Consider the following 17,307-nt stretch of genomic DNA (forward strand, 5'->3'; position numbering starts at 1 on the left):
CATCACGTTGAATGGAAGCTTTTGTACCTATCCTATGACTTTTTCTGAGTAGTGGCAAAATTTATGCTCGTATTTAGATGGCTTGGTCCAGAGTTTCTTCAGAAACGATTCATTAATGGGGGTCCAGAAAGTTATTACTTTTACGCTTTATGTTTTCGCGTTGAAATTTTTGACGTCAACAGCGACAAGTGACATTATTGGCTCTGTACGTTTGATAAAGGTTGCGGAAAGCCATATTCTAAAGTTAAATAGTTTCAAATATGGTGCATTTTATAAATTCTACTGCTTGTTAGTAAAAAAAAATCGAATCATCGCAGCAGCATCTAAGTCATTTTATTGCAATTTAGATTTTCAGAACGGGTAGGACTTTTTTCACCCCTAATATATTTCGTTATTTTGAAATTGCTTTAATTTTTTAAAATTTCTGTGAGAGATGGTATTGACATCTTTTTATTGCCATCTTAATCGCCAACCCATCATTCTGCTGGAGAAGTTGTAGTTTGAGGAAAACAAGTAACGCGACGACAGCTTGCTTTCATAAATGACAGAGATGACCTTGCGTTATGATAAATATTTATGCAATTTACTTGTAGTTTATATTCAAAATTATCTTGCAGGAAAACGCAATTAAATTCACTTCTTTTTTTATCCACGTTTTGTTTCTTTACTGATAAAAGGTACGTCCATAAAGTCACCGAAAAATTTCTTATAAATAAGAAAAAGATTACTAATCTTCAAATAAATTCATCTCCTTCAAAATAATCTACAGAGGAATCTATACAAATTTTACAGCGTTTCTTCAGATCATCAAAACACTGTTTAAAGGCGTTGAAAATAACTGTTCGCAAAATACAGGTAACATCTGATTTAGTTTCCGATACGTTTTCAAATCCCTGTCCATTTATAATGTCATTCCTTAAGCTTCGGAAAAAGGAAAAGTCAGCTGACGGTAAGTCGGGAGAATATGGTGGATAATTTATCATTGAAACCTTAGCAAGATTTATTAGCAAGAAATTATTAAAATTTTGTTAAGCTTAATTTTATTTTTAATATTTTGGCTAATCAACTTATTTTCATTTATTGCATTTGGGGATCTAAAATACCTCATCATTCATTATAACTTTCAAAAACACAGTTGACCATCCTGTTCATTTAAACAGAATCTGCGAAGCGTTACTATCCTTCATAAGTTTTAAAAAATAAATTAATAATTAGATACGTTAAACACTTCAGTGTATTAGAATTCAGTGCATAATGCTTTCATTAAATTGTATTTGGACAAGGGGTTATATTAAGTAATATATTTTTATATGAAAGTCACATGCGATAGATAGTTATGGAATTTATAGAAATTAATTTACATTATAAGAATATTTATTGCAATCATATTTTTTATATTAATTTTTATCTAGTTCGTAAAAGTTTTAATAATTAAGTCTCAAATCGTTTTTAATCGATGATTTTTATACTGTAATTGCATGTTTTTATGCTGAAGTTATCTTACTTTCTATTTCCTTTTCTTACCTTGCTGAAAATGTTAATTGTGCTTCTCTTTCTTTTACCGACGAATTTCAATCATTTTAAAATTTCTTCCAGAACAAATATTTTATCACTAGGGTCAAAACTTAAAGGTTTTGCATTTTTCGGTAAATTTGTTTCGGAAGCACTTTTATATCGTAAATGTCTTTGTGTCAAAATTTCAGTCAATCTGAACCGCGTTTGGCATTTTCGAGTCATACACTAAGATTTCAAATGCACTATAAAGGAAAAACATTCACTCTAACTTTCTGCAATTATAAACGAATAAAAAAAATTAAGGGCTAGATATTAATGACGAAAATATGAAAACATCCTTCCACTAATGCTGGAAAAGCATGGATAGAAGCGTTATTGGCTTCTCCTTGCTAATCTAGAAAGGTGGCATGAGGATGTAATATATATCATGACAATGCTTATTGCGAATGGGGCAAAAATATATGCAAGCATTGTTAGAAATAGGAAGAAATTAAACTCCATCCAGTTCGTTAAGAAGTCGCATTTTAAACATTACATTCGAAATTTGATTTCTACTTCAATTAATGCAAACTTACTAAAAATTTCGCACCGCGACAAGCCTAATTCATCATTGTTTCGACAACGTTACTATACCATAGATCGAAAATGTAAGCTGAAATGTTCTTCCAAAATGTTTCCAGGCAGTATGTTTAATTATGGATATTGTTTCCCTAGTACGAGTAGTAGGTTTAGTAGTAACTTAATATTATGGTTTTCCCTAGTAATAGGTTTTGGAGCAACAATTTTGAATCTTCCGCTCTGTAAGAACCCCATATTTATTCTTATGAATGGATATAATATCCAAAGTGTTAGTTCCACTGCATTCAAAAGCTTAACATATTATGCGTGAAACTCGGCGAACTCATATTGCCGCTACGTTGCAACAGTTATGGAGAAGCTTTCATGCATAATTGCGAGATAGCAATAATTGTAACATAAATTACATTTCTAAAGCAGTCGTTAAGACCTATATGTGTTAGCAAATTGCAGTAAATCTTCTAATTGTATTTAGCAGATCCCATAGAAATTTCTGCCAACATTCCATCGTAACATTTGCGTAAAAATCGGCAGATTTTCACATCGCAGAGTGTGTGATGCTAGTGTTTTAAAACCATACCAGTATTTCATGACTCATTATTTTGAATGCCCGTTTATTGTCTAAAAAAGTACTGATTTTTAATTCTAATCTAAGACAGAACTTTCATTTGATCCTAATACTGAACGTTCTAGTGGGATAACCTTTTGTAATCGTGAACCTGATCTGGTTGAATCATTTTTAAAATGGTAAACAAACCGTAACTCGGCTAACCCCGAAATCTTGTATTCGGTTTGCTATCTCCCTCATCGCGAGAAAGAGGCCACTCTGTCTTCGTTCTAAAGATACTACAGCATCGGCAAACATCTAAGAGTCAGAACTCTTGACCGCTATGGATAAAGAGGTCGGAAAGGTCGTTGGGTGTGAAAGTAGAAGATAACATCGACCTCTTCTGTGTGGAGTTTGGCTGCTTTAATCTTTACCGCTTTATTCGACAGCAGCTGTTTAGTGGCTGCTGTACTTTGCTTTTGTTTCTCTTGGGAAAAATTATGACCATTTGGGCTCACTACTGGAAGATTACGAAGGGGTGGAAGAAAGTACTCAGAGACAAAATTCACTCATCTCAGTATCAAGTTTACTTAGTTGATTATCAGTTAATATTTCCAGTGCTAAACAAAATCTCTGTCCTTCACTCAGATATTTAATTCATGGCAAAGTTTATTTACAGCTTCTTCACACTTAGTGCATTGAAAGGAAAAACAAGCATTAGTGTTCTTATTTTGTTATCATTTTCATCGAAATTTAAATCTAAAAAGTTATTAAAGTTGTCTCGCGTTTATAATAATGAGCGAAATAAAATATGATTATTGATTATAATTTTAGATTGAAAAAGAAAATGCCATTTAATGAAAGATATTTCGAAATAAAGCTTTTTATATGTTTTAATATGTTTTCTTCTCTGTTACATGTTTAATATGATCTTTCATTGCTGGAATTTTATGACGCTCTGATTTTCCATTTCCTCCACGAACGTTATAGAGCAATGGATTGATTATTAGCTCGAATCCGAAAGTGGGAGTTCCGTTCCCGTGTAAGGCTTAGTTATTTAGGTATTGTTTTTTCTCCTTCGGATGCAAGATCTGTCCCTACTGTATGCATCCTGGGCCACGCTGTCGTTGATGAGACGGTTAAATGACCAATTGATTTGGGCATAATTCCTGGCGAATGCTTTATCAGGAAAGGTGCAGATCCTTTAGTTACATAACAATAATATTCCCTTGAGTATAAATAAAATTTTACATAAGAATTGTGGATCTCATTTGATTTGCTTATAGTAGAGCATTCGTAAATCTGGTTGAATAGTCTTAACTAGTTTATAGTCACTCTTGTTGAATTTTGAAACGGGGAAAGGATGCATAAGACAACATATGTTTAGCCAATTTTAAAATGCTTCTTATTGATTAATTCTGTACGGTATATTGTTTATTTTATTCTTCTGTATCAGTTAGATCAATAATTTCTTTTTGGAAATATTTTTACGGCATATCTTTTAAAAAATATTTTATAGTACCGTCTGCTGGAATTTAAACAATAATACCTAAGGTAATAATTTTAATACCTCCATTTCTTTCATCATATGAACAAAATCTTTTTTTTTTTTAATATTTTCTTCCGTCCTCTCTTTTATAAATCAAAGATATCATTTCATATTTTTTTTCAATTCATTTATTAATTATAATGTTTCTCTAAATTAAACCCCGTGTCTATACTACTTCTAAAAGTAATCATTAAAGTAATCGTCCTAGTGGTTGTGGGAAGTGGTGAAAATGTTCTATGATTTTAATTAGACAATTAGACTTCAAATTAATGGATTTATGAAAGATGTTCTCTAAGACCAAAAAAAAAAAAAAAAAAAAAAAAGAAAGAAAGAAAGAAAGAAAGAAAAAGGTATTAAGAGTTTTCTGATTGCAACGAAATAATCCGAACGCGAATGACTTTCATTCCTTACGTGCAAATGATTAAATTGTGGTCTCCAGTGAGTGAATAGGTGGAAGTACACAGCACCACAACTGAGCATCTGGAGGGGGTTATAAAACAGAAATTTGAGTTCTAAGACATAACTTCTATTGGAATTTGATTCCGTCTACTTACTTCAAATGTACCAATACCTCGCAAACGTATTCACCTATAATTTGAGTATATGGGTCACTTGTTTAATATGCATGCAGTCGATCTAAATGAAACATGTTAATCAAATCAACAGAGCGCTGGGCATTTGAATTGGAACGATGTCGCCATTCTGTGACACTGACAGAAATAAATGAACATGGCGGAACAACATCAAGAACGCAGGAGTTGTTTTTTGTGAGACGACAGAGTGCGTGGAGAGAGCGATCGTCAGAGCCATTCTCATAGCATATAGTTTGTCACTGTCAACGATTCGAGGCATAAATGGGGCACAAATGGCCGCAGAGACCATTGATAAGCGACTAAGATAATGGTGTCTGTGATAGCGGTGCTTATTGCACTGACTATATCTCACTTGGGACACACGAGCAAGGGCGTTTGCATGGGTGTCGAGTTCGGTGAATCTCACTGACAGAGTAGAATTGTCTTCAGCGGTGAAACCAGCTTCGAATTGAGCTGCAAGTGCTAACGAAGATGTTACCAGAAACGTTCAAAATGGCGGTGAGACACAGAACTGACTGTCTCGTTCATATAGACCAACAAACGAGAGTTACAATCTGCTTTGTCATTTAATTTGATATTAGGAACTCCCTGATTATCGGCCGTGTCACTCTTAGAGCACGGCGGTACTCTACGCTCAGTTTTGTACTACTTCATTTCGAGGTATCGCGGCTTATATTTCAAGAGGATTATTATTATTATTATTATAAGGGCACAACCCCGATCCTCCTAGCCGGCACAAGCCGGCCGTATGATCAAAAAATGGGACTGGCGAGGAAAACAAAACATATAAAGTCCAAATCCTGAGTCTCAGTGCCGAATTCCAACTCTATCTTTGTTCGTATTTATAATCTTCATTATTGTCTCTGCAAAATCTTTCAAATTTGAAGAGTTCCTTTTAAAATCTTCCTTAAAATTATTTCTATATTTCTCTCTTGCACTCCGGGTAAGCGTACATTCATCGACGAAGTGCCTGGTGTCTCCAAACTTATCACAAATTAAGCATTTATTATTATTCTGCAGATGGAACCGATTTAAGTAAGCCGGGAAAGGCCCATGATTAGTCAGTACCTGATTTATATCAACATTATTCATAATGTTCATCTTCTTGTTTAACTTTATATTTTAACTCTTTTTTTCTTATTAGACGATTCCCAGCAAAAATTCCATTATGTATAAATCCAGTTTTCCATTTCAGCAATGGTCTTTTTTCTTGAATCTTGGATATCAAAATTATCGGTCCCATCCCCAAGTGCCGCCATTTTAGCAAGGGTGTCCGCTCTTTCATTTCCGACAATTCCACTGTGCACTTTTACCCAGTGTAATTTAACAATATGTTTTCTTTCAGTCTTTTTAAACAAGTCTTTTTTTCATTAATATGTCGATTTTTATGATCTAGTTGGGCGAGTACCTAAAGTGCAGATAGGGCATCAGTATAAATATTCCTAAAACATCGAACTGTTAATTTTGTATTAATCCAGTTCAAAGCCTCTGTCAATGCGTATAGTTCTGCTAGATAAATTGAATTCATTGGTTTAAGTTTTATTCTCACATTGCCTATTTCCACTCCTTGAAAACAAATTACCACTGCGCTACTCACTCCCCCCATCGATTCCAGAACCATCTGTAAAAACGTCTATTTCGCTATCAGAAGGAAACCCAAGATCATAAAATAATCCAAATCGTGTTATTGGGTGAATAATATCCTCATTCTCTTGTTGAAAGGCCTTACTTGTGAGTATTTTTTGTCCAATTTCTGTATCTATAATAATTTTATTAGCTAATAGAAACTTTTTGTAGTATAATTTGTATAGAATCGAGAGGGGCGGAACACCCGCAGGGACGCAAGCAACTTCAGTTGAAACGGTTCTGAAGGCTCTTGTAATGGCAAGTATCCAGCCTCTCTGCAGGGTGTCCAATTTCATTCAAATCGTAAGTACCTCCTCTGTCCGGCAGCTCCAAGCTCCGACTCCATAAAATATTTTAGGGATGATCACATTTCTAAAAATTTCACTCAAGGTGGAACTTTTTCTATTCAAAGTATCAGCACTAAAATTATATTTATAACATTTTAAAATGTTATCTGTGATCCTATGTATATGCTTAAAATGTTCCGCAAAACTCAATTTGCTATCAATAATAATTCCTAAATATTTCATATTTTCACCAAATTTGGTACGATTACCCCTAAATTTCAATTCTGGGGGGGGTCTAGTCTTTTTCCCACCCCGAGGGAAAAAAGGATTTCAAGAGGATATTGCCCGACCGCTTACGGCAATCATTTTTGCTGATTGCTTTAGTACTTGTCAGATATATGATAGATTAGCTAAATGTCTTTCCGACGGATTCTAAATAGCTAGATTTCTCTCAGAGAGATTCTAAATAGCTAGATTTCTCTCCGATAGAGCACATTTGGGGGATTAGCATGGCCATTCCAGGATGTTGCTAATCTAATACAACCCCCAGCTGTACTCAGATTATGACAGATACTCAAGAAGTCACAGGAGGTCATTCTCCGAATCTGCGAGTGAATGCCAATCCGAATTGCATAAGGGCCAACGGTGCACCAACATCTCGCCATGCGTAGCGTGATTTCCTAAGTAAAACATTCACATCTTTTAACATTTCAGTATCTTCTTTTTCATACCTATAATTAATCTACCGAATAATTTCGTTTTAAGATTTGGAGCGTATTCCGTTCCCTTAGAGTATAGTTTCCAAATTGTGAATGCAACAGTCTATAGAATTTAGTACCTTACGTGAAGAAATACTAAGTATTTTCTTTATAGATATTCAAGCATACGTCTTATTGGCGATCTCCTGCCGAACGATGAATAGCTTCAACGATTCTAAGGAATGGTCATTACTCAAGAAAGACGTAGCCCGTAATATCACTGAATGGCAACAGCCTGATGGAAGTTTTGGAAGTATTTACAGTACTGGATTGGCCTTGCAGGTAAATTGTATTCAACAAAATTAACGTAAATATAAAATATGCCAGTCGGTAAAATGAAACGTTAGAAAATTAAACTGAATAGAAAAGTGTAATATGTTCATTAATTCTTTTTCAAGACAAACTCGTTAAACGTTAATTTCTAGAAAAAGGAGGAACATTAAAAGACATATTTAAAAAAGGGCAGGAAGAGCAAGAAAATAAAAGAATTATTATGGAACTTGAAAAAAGTGTACTTTTTTACTATCTAAGATATAATCTTGTTTTCCAGACAAAACAATAGCGTGTTTAATCGTGCAATTTATGTTTTTCATTCTATATATAATCTTTATTAGTTGGAGTTTTTCTTGTCTGTTCCAGGCTTTTAATGAGAATTTTCAGTTAGACATTTGCAGTATTATTTCATGGTTCTCTTCTTAAATTACGATAATATTTGGTAGGTAGTATAGCGCCAAATATTGGTTTATAAATACTCAGATTATCACAGATACTCAAGTTTACAAGTACATTAGATCGTCCTTTCTTAGAGCTGTGAGAATACTTCTATATATATCAACGAAAAGGAAAAGAAATGCCAGTACTTGTGGATTCATGGAAATAAATTATTATTGAGCAAATTTTTTTTAAATAGAAAAGAAAGATCGGGGTAAGGGCAGCTCTATTTGAAGTAGTATGTATTTATTTTTAAGCCGTTCCATTTTTAAAAATGGAATCGGTCAGGAGCAAAATGAAGGTTGTTTCTGTGATACTGATCGAGGCATTGGGAGGCCATTGTAAATATACTTACTTATGTCTTTCTAACCGTTTTTGTTAGTTTTGGTAAGTAATAGCATGTTGCTTTCAAAAGATCAAGATTTCTAATTCTGAGAAATTACTTTGTACTATGTTTTGTACAGTGTACTATTCAAAGCTTCTTTCTCTATTCCGCATGTTTTCATTTACTTATATAATAATGTTTTTTTCATACTGTTGTTAACAACAGAACGAAAGCAAAATGGAATAAATAAGGGATTATTACTAAGGGAACAATGTAATAATTGTAATAAAAAGATGAGTAATATTTAAAAAATCCAATCATGACTGTCTACGAAATTTAAAATTTATTTTTGTTAAAACATGGCGAAATTTGTGAGCATTAATATCTCAAATGAAGAAGTAATTTTGATTTTCCGCTAATACGAGCACTTGGAGAAAATTGATCTCTGATAGATAGACACAACGCAAATGAGTGAGTTCTTTCTATAACTGTGATAACTTGAGTTTATAATTACCGCATTCTTTCTCTCTTAATATGAATGGATTATAAAAAATAAGACAATTTAATTATCATACGGTAAGCTTAAGACATATTTTAACTTTTTTGAAAGATGCAGCTTGTTTGCTCTCATCGTAATTATAAAAATTTTAATTTAGAAAGGACTGGTAATAATGGTAAATAATTTAATATTTAAGAAGTTTATACAGAGATCATAAATTTGATTTCTGATGGACAAAAGTTACATGTATTAATTAATCACTTTATCACTAAAATGATATTCTGTATTCTTAAAAATACAGCGGCCCAGTTTTCAAGTAATTTTTAATTTTTTCTAGGAATTTAATCTTAAGATCTTTTTGTGAATCTTTGTTGCTTTACATCAGAGTTTCTTAAACCGTGGGTCGTGACTGGATCTGCAGCAGGGGGTCGCCAAAAATTCAGCAATTTTCATATTTCTTTAACATATTATAATAATTTTATAATTACCAAATATTTTTACATAATATATTTAAAAGTACATAAAGATAAGGCATTACAGACAAAGAAAAAACGAAAACATTTCGACGCAATTTTTTTTTATAATAGAGTCGTTCATTTTACTTAAAAAATTGAAAGTCAGTGACCTAAAACTGCAATAGTATATTACAGTACAAGTGAAGAAACTGATAGTTTCAATCACGCGTGTGTCGGATTTGTGCAATGCTTATGGGGTCCCACAAAATTTTCGTAAATATTAGGGGGTCGCCACACCAAAAAGTTTAAGGAACTCTGCTTTATATGATGTGAGTTTTCTCCGTGAAAATTTCGCATTACCTTACTGAAAACAAAATATTATCCAATACTTCCATCTACTAAGACATAAGATGTTTAAATTTTTGGAAAGGCCTTCAATATAGAACTTATCGATTTGTGCGAAAATGATCAGTCAAACAAACAATGCTTCTTTATTTGTTCCCGTACGCAGGCCTCCGAGATGTTTCGGGGAACCAACAGTTCACTGCCCCGAAAATCTTCCAAGAAAAAACTTTTCTCCGCCATGCGGTTACAGTTAATTTATAGGATGGAGTTATTTTTCGTAGAAGAGTATAAAGTTCCTTGCTGCCCAGCCTTAATACTCTATCATGGCTGGTATGTCGTTTTTGAAGGTGTTACCCTGGAGATTTCAGGAAAGTGATATAATCTAAAGAAGTTTCACGAAGAAGGTATCAGACTGGAGCTAGAATGTTATTAATTTGAAACATTAAAGAAGCATAAAACATTACGTTAATAATAAAAGAACAAAATAAAAGGAAACAACAAGTCAATAAAATAAAAATAAAAATAAAACAACATGTAAAGGATTTTATTAATTATTTATTTACACCTAGAATTATAGTTCGTCATCAATCAGCCTTTGTTTGTATAAGAATGGGCCATTATTTTTTAGCATAGAAAACATGCATTATTTACAAAGGTATTCGCAATTGATAAGGTAAAATAAGTGACGTCGTCCACTGTAAGCAGACCTTATCTCAAATGCACAGAACACACACATTCACAAAAAAAAGTCAAAAGTATTTTAATAAAAGAAGAGAAAATATATTAAAAAGAAAAAAAAAAATTGAAAGCTCTCAGAATTTATATTACGTCCAAAGGAGCGTTTTTTTAACGTTTTGAGTGTTACCTTTACTTATTAAATATCATGTTCTTCTCACTTAAATCATAAAATTCAATTCAACAACAACATCACAAAATATTTAAAAGAGCATATCTTTAGAATTTCCGATACACAGTCTCGCGCGCTGGAGATAAAAAATGTGTAAAAAGGAAGTATAGTAATCCCGAAAAATTTCGGGTATCATATTTCAACGAAAATATGCATTTTGACCGCTATCGAATGCAATTTAACGATGTTTTTGCGTGACATCTATACGTAAGGACAGAATAAATGACTCTTTTCCCAAAAAAATTATAAAACTGATTTAGAAATAAAATCACAAGAGAATTTTTCGAAAGGTTTCAGATTTTAAATTACGTCCAAAGGAGCGTTTTTTTAACGTTTTGTGTGTTACCTTTTTTTATTTAATATCACGTTATACGTACTCAAACTATGAAATTCTGTTCAACAGCAATATCGCAAATTAATTTTAAAGTGAGCGTATCTTTAAAATTTCCGATATAGAATCTTGTGCACTGGAGATAAAAGTGTACAGTACAATGTTACCATTGCTTGCTTTGAAATCATTGAGTTCCTTAGTCAAAAACTCGTAAATACTTTAAAAAGTATGAAATAGATAATAAAACAAATTCCTTATTCCAAATTTGGGCCCATATTATAGTAGAGACGTACGTTATTCAAAATTTGATGGCTCATTGTTTTATCACAATGCGAGAAACATACATACATTTATGCAGATTCTTCATTATTTAATTTCTTTAAATATAATACAGGTCTCTAATATTAGGTGGCAACAATTTAAAAAGTGATTTGCCTTTTATAGTGATTTAACGCAAAATGCCAAAACGGCATTAACAGCCCTTCTGGGCTATTTGCAGCTTTGGGATAAGTTAATAATAAATACACGGACATAATTTCGAAGAAAAAAATGAAATTAATAGTTTTAAATAGAAAACAGTAAATAAATAAACAGAGTGAGGTAAAGAAACGTTGTAATAATTAAATGACGCAAAAAATAAAACATTTATAATAAAAAATAAAAACCCTATCTCTATATTTTGAGTATTTTAATGCTTTTTATTGTATTTTTTTATTTTTTCTATTGTTCTAATATTTTGTATTATTTACTTATTTATTTATTCTTTTTATAATGATAATTTTCTGGTTTATTTTGTGTTTTATGTAATTTGTGGTCACATGTTTTGTATTTAAGTGTTTAAGTTTAGCATAGAATTATAGAGCTTTTAATTCTGAGTGCAATGATTTTGGAATTGTAGCTCAAGTATAACTCGAGATGCAGGCAATTTCTCGCCATCTTGGCGACTTTCTGGAAGACTAGCGAAAACATATTTTCGAAGTCCTACAATCGACTACTCCAGAACTCCTGCTGCGAGTATAAATACGGGTTAGAAAAATGGGGAGTTCAGTGACGAAAGAACTAAGAGTTTAACTTAACTATCAGCGTTACCAGCTATTAATTCAGGTAACTTAGCGTTACCTGAATTCCAAATTTACTTTGAGAGTGATATTTTTTTTTTTTTTTTTGCTTATTACGTGCTCCGACCTTGGGCACTGCACGGAAAAAGAGGGATGCGCCGTGGAGGTCTTTTTGAGGGAAATCTGCCCGTATCCATGTTACACATAGAAAAAACCACGAAAAGTCCCATGCAGCCAGCCCGTTCGCCGGGACTCGAACCCCGGACCGAACTACCAGTGTTCAGCGGCTTTTGCTCTGCCGCTAGTGGGCCATTCAGAGTGATTTGAGGCACTTTCCGATTTATTTCCTGTGTCAAGGAGGATTTGCTAAATATCTGCATTCTCCTTGAATTACTTCGAGCCATTATTGTGCTGTGTGTACTATATATTTATTATTTCCTAAAGAACTTTTTATGTCTTTCTATTTATCTAGACTTATCATTCAAAGAAACGTCAACGATCCCTTAGCTTGCAACAGTATGTAATGTATCTGGTTTTAGATTTTTTAAATGATTATTAGTATTTTAAATTAAAACTATTTTATATACCGTTGTTTAATCACATTAATAATCACATAATTTCAATTTTTCCACCGTTCGGATATATCAGGAAATCAAATTAGACAGGAAATCTTCATTTAGTATTACAAGTATCTAACATTACGATTTCTCGCCTACCCAAATATTGCGCTTCATCCCTTTACCGCCCCACCGGTGGCCAGTGGCATAGCTATAGTGGGGCAAGGGGGGACATCTGTGCCCAGACGCAGCATCCAGAGGACGCCAAACTGTAATTAAGAAATTTTAGAATGAAATGTTTTCCATTCTTGGCACACAGAAGGGGGCGCAAAATCTTCTGGTGTCCCTGGACGGTGAAAACCCTAGCTACGCTTCTGCCGGTGGCTAAGCGGTTAAGACCGTTGGAGGCCGGTATTTCGAATCTAGGCTACCACACGGTTGGTTTCCGTGGTTATTCTTGTATGTAATATGAATAGGGGTGTAAGGATCTGAAGTTTTACTAACGTTTATTTTATTTTAAAACTTTACTATCCTCCCTTATTTTCCACTTCCGGGCCGGCCAGAATTAAACGGGTTAATTTGTTTATGCAAACTGTACTTGCTAATGCCCAAGTATTTAAGTTGTGGCTTTTTGCCAAGAGTTAGAGAGGGAGAAAGTGAGCCGCCTTGCCACTGTATTACACGCGAGTTTCCAATCAACTGCTGTTCGCCTTTAAGACCAGAGGTTTAGTCCTCTTGATATTTAAAACGTATTGTAGTTTCGGCAGTTTGCATAATAATTTAAAAGGCCAGTCTTAGTCAATTGTGTAAATCACTCGAAGATAACTCTTATTTTTAGTTAGTTAGTAGTTTTTTATATTTTTACGTTCAGACCACATCTTTGTATCCCGAAGTGCGGGAGCACCTGTAATATCGTGGACAATAAAGGGTAAAGTTAACCCTTCCTGCTTGTGTCGTTGATTCCACACATATTTGAACATAGCTTGAGTAAGCTCGCTGTTCCTATTCAGGACACGCAATATTCCCGAAACAAATCAAAAGATATACAAGTTATGGCAGGGGACAGTTCCCATTTGAAGGTCCTTTGCGAAGACATCCCTTCCCTTAGGAAGACAACTCTCGTGTGCTTTGCTGTATCAAATAAACTAGCCTTAAGCTCCCTCCACCGATCGCAGAACTTCGTTCTAACGCAGTATGAAAGCATAATGTCCATTGCACGTTGCATCCCCCCCTGTATACTCTTCATTTGGATGCAATGGTTATTATACATTTTCATTATTTTTTTTCCTTTTCTTATTCCAAATGCATATAATGCTAATAAAAATCTTTTAATTATTGGTATGAAGGAATGTAATTCATAACTCTCTTCCCCCAATTTTTTAGAACATTTGCAAAATTGCCCTAATGTTAACTGCTCTGAATCTTTCTGGCGCTGATAAGAAATGATGTATTTTAGTAATAAATGTATGAACACACACATTGAATTACATACTAAAATAAGTGTGATGATTGAACTTTAATTACGAATATTGTAACTGCTGTATATTTGTATATAAAATTATTGTAATTATCTGCATAATAAGCGTTGTGTAATTAGTTATAAAATGTACTAAAAATTTAATGATGTTTCAGCTTTTATTGTATTTATAGTTATTAGCTTAGAATATTAGATTAGAATTGTTTGATAATCAATAGATTTTCGGATAATAGGATCAAATAACTATACTTTAATTTATATACATCTTTTTATTGGTGTAACAAATAACAGCATTTTAAATACGTCTCTAAATTAAAGAGGTATAGCCGAAGCTATCAAAATTCTAACAGAGTTGGCCCCTTTCACGTTGATAGACTGCGAAGCTATCAAGGGCCTAAAGTACAGCCGAGCGTGATAATAGCTTACGAGAGATTAGCCTAAAAAAGCGGACGCGTGCAGCCAGTATACCTAGTATTTCTCTTTCTAAGACCGAAGAACTTTGCGGTTAAATATCGCTCTTCCTCATTAGGTATTCAGACGTGATTATAAAACTACGTTCTGGACGGAAGTGTAAGTTGAAGTTAAGAATCGATAGGAAAAGAGCTTTAACTCAAAATTTAACTATTAATAAAATTAACATAATCCTTACAAGTTATTATTGCGCCCATGATGATGTGTGAATAAGAATATGTGTCTCAAGAATCAGTTATCTAACAATAAAATAATATCTTATCTACGGCTACATTTGTTTGCAAAGTTTCACCATTATATCTACGCAATAAACCTCTCTGATTCTATTACAGCCGTATCTCTCTACCCAATCTATTGCTAGTTTTCACAGAATCTGTCACACGTTACACTATTTGAATTATAGCCGCACTTTTTTACGAAGTCATCACGAATAAGATCTGCTACTAGAGGGAGATGATTTAGAGATACAGGATTCTGTTTTACATTATGTTTTTCTTAAGTCATTTGCTTATGGAAAGTACGCGGAAATTATCTTCAGCAGAGGATGTGCTTTTATGCTTGAAACTACGCAGTTTGTATTTACGTTCCGTACTAGAAAACATGAAACGTCCCATAAAGCTAACTTATTGCGCCATCAATTTAACTCAAGAAGAAACAACAGTAAGTTAGCTACAATAATATTATATGGTTTTTATGATCTGTATGTTGTCTGTAGGTAGATAAGTCTATCGTAGTTTAATATAATTAACCATCCATTCCTACGAATCGTTGGTAAGTGTAGTCGTACCAGATGCCTGAAGCACAGACAGATTTTCTTTAGAAGTAGTGTATACAAACTCTCCATGCATGAGGCATAATTTTTGCGTGTATTTTCCCTAATCAAAATACCTTGGTATACGCCCGCTTTGAAATGTGCTGAGCTTGGTACACGTCTTGTTCAATTTGTTCGGTATGCCAAATTTTTTTTTGGAATTGAATTGGAGCTCAATGATTCACGACTGCGCGCAATACACTTGTTTACCTCTTTCGAGATAATGCTACGACAGTACCATGAGAGTCAGTATGCCTTTTTTTTCCTGTTCTAGTAATAAGCCAGTTCTGAATTTTCAAGTGATATTTTTTGCATAATTTGTTTTATAAATTCATTTAGGAAAGATAATAAGAAGAGCCACGCAACGTAGAAAATTGTTAGGATGACCACGGAAATTAAAAAAAAGAAGAGTTTGCTGAAAAGTATGAAGATCGCATGCGTATCTGAAACTCGGCTGTTGCGTACTGTATACCAAGTGTGAGGGTGTCTACGACTGTGAAAAACAAAGATGCTATTAAATTGGCTAACGTTGCGAAGGAGGTCAAATTAGTTACCAAACAAAGATAAGAAAAGTTAGAATATGTTGACAAATTGCTTTCGATCTAGGTAGCAAAAAACGTTTTATGAGCAGTATCATGTGCACAGAGATTAATTTTTTTTTTTTTTTTTTACCCAGTTCATTTGTATTTTACATTAAATAGTACGTTCTGCTAATAATATTAACAGGATATTTTTATGAGAATGAATTAATTATTTTCCTTTTATTTCTTATTAGAAAAGTACGTTTGGTATATTCCAGTTTGCCATACGTCCAAGGACCTAGAACGGATTAATGACGTATACCGACGTACCACTGTACTGGAACTATGTTTTGTTGTTTCGGCCATGCACAACGAATGCATAACGTTGCAAATGGCCAGGCACTTGAAACTTAATGCGTTCGTCAGGAATTGGCAAAATTCTTCTGTCTTATTTATCCGTCTCATCACCGAGAACGTTGGTCAATATGCACGTCCAGAGGTGATCGAATTACACCCATGAGAAAGGCAAAGAGTAAAATACTAGGAGAGCCCACACCCTTGGCCACAAACTGGGAAAGTGCGCACAGCTTCGCGCGTTTCTCAAATCGCCAACTTGAAAACAAGAGGTCAAATAATTGCACAAACTCAGTATCCATACACATCGACCTATTTTCACTTAAAAAAACATCAGAGAATAGCGCAAACTTGGCATTGCACACTCCCTTAACTTTGTCCATGTACACATCGATACGCGCCATAACCAAAATCATTCGTGTTAAGGGTGTGGGCACTGGTAGGATCCAACCAAGGCAAAGATCCGTTGGAATTTTAATGGAGAACACCTCAGGGGGAGAAGTCCGAGAGTCTCTCTCCTCTCTATCCGTACCTCAAAACCTCCCGAGGAGACTTCCGGCTCTCCATCAACACCTCAGGGGGAGAAGTCCGAGAGTCTCTCTCCTCTCTATCCGTACCTCAAAACCTCCCGAGGAGACTTCCGGCTCTCCATTATATTGAGCGCTTTATGCCGCACGGGAAATATGCATTTACAAATATTCATGCCTTCTCTGGTATTTGAATCTGGGTCCATCGATAGCGTAGCCAACTTCGCTAACCTCTGAATAGGATAAGTTGGAAAACGGACACAAGGGTCTCCCACCCTTTTCCCTTTGTCACAAACCCCTCTAAGGGCTTTCTGTCTCCAGTGTTTTAAATGCTCCATTAGGCAGTATACGCTTATATCCAAGCTTTCTTCTGGATTCGAATTCAGACTCAATGATACTGTAACCAGCGTCGCTAATCACTGTTCGAATCATAGCGACGATGCTTGAACTGTTAGTATATTTTACAGGAGTATTTGAAAGTACACATCAGCTTTTAAATTTTATTGC

The 17,307-nt window shown here is 34.1% G+C and overlaps 1 protein-coding gene across 5 annotated transcripts in view; it reads left to right on the forward strand.

Annotated features, from left to right (window-relative positions):
* Window positions 1–17,307, forward strand: part of LOC118189722 (uncharacterized protein CG3556-like) — a 97,841-nt gene that overhangs the window by 61,386 nt on the left and 19,148 nt on the right. For all 5 annotated transcript variants that reach the window (XM_085823751.1, XM_035360381.2, XM_085823752.1 and 2 more), the window contains exon 6: window positions 7,567–7,733. In XM_085823751.1, coding sequence (XP_085679877.1) covers window positions 7,567–7,733 — 167 coding nt within the window. The remainder of the gene's footprint in view (window positions 1–7,566; window positions 7,734–17,307) is intronic.

This window comes from Stegodyphus dumicola, chromosome 9 (genome assembly GCF_044657685.1).
Source record: "Stegodyphus dumicola isolate Sdum_Otavi_A_Nest chromosome 9, ASM4465768v1".
In the NCBI taxonomy this organism is placed as follows: domain Eukaryota; kingdom Metazoa; phylum Arthropoda; class Arachnida; order Araneae; family Eresidae; genus Stegodyphus; species Stegodyphus dumicola.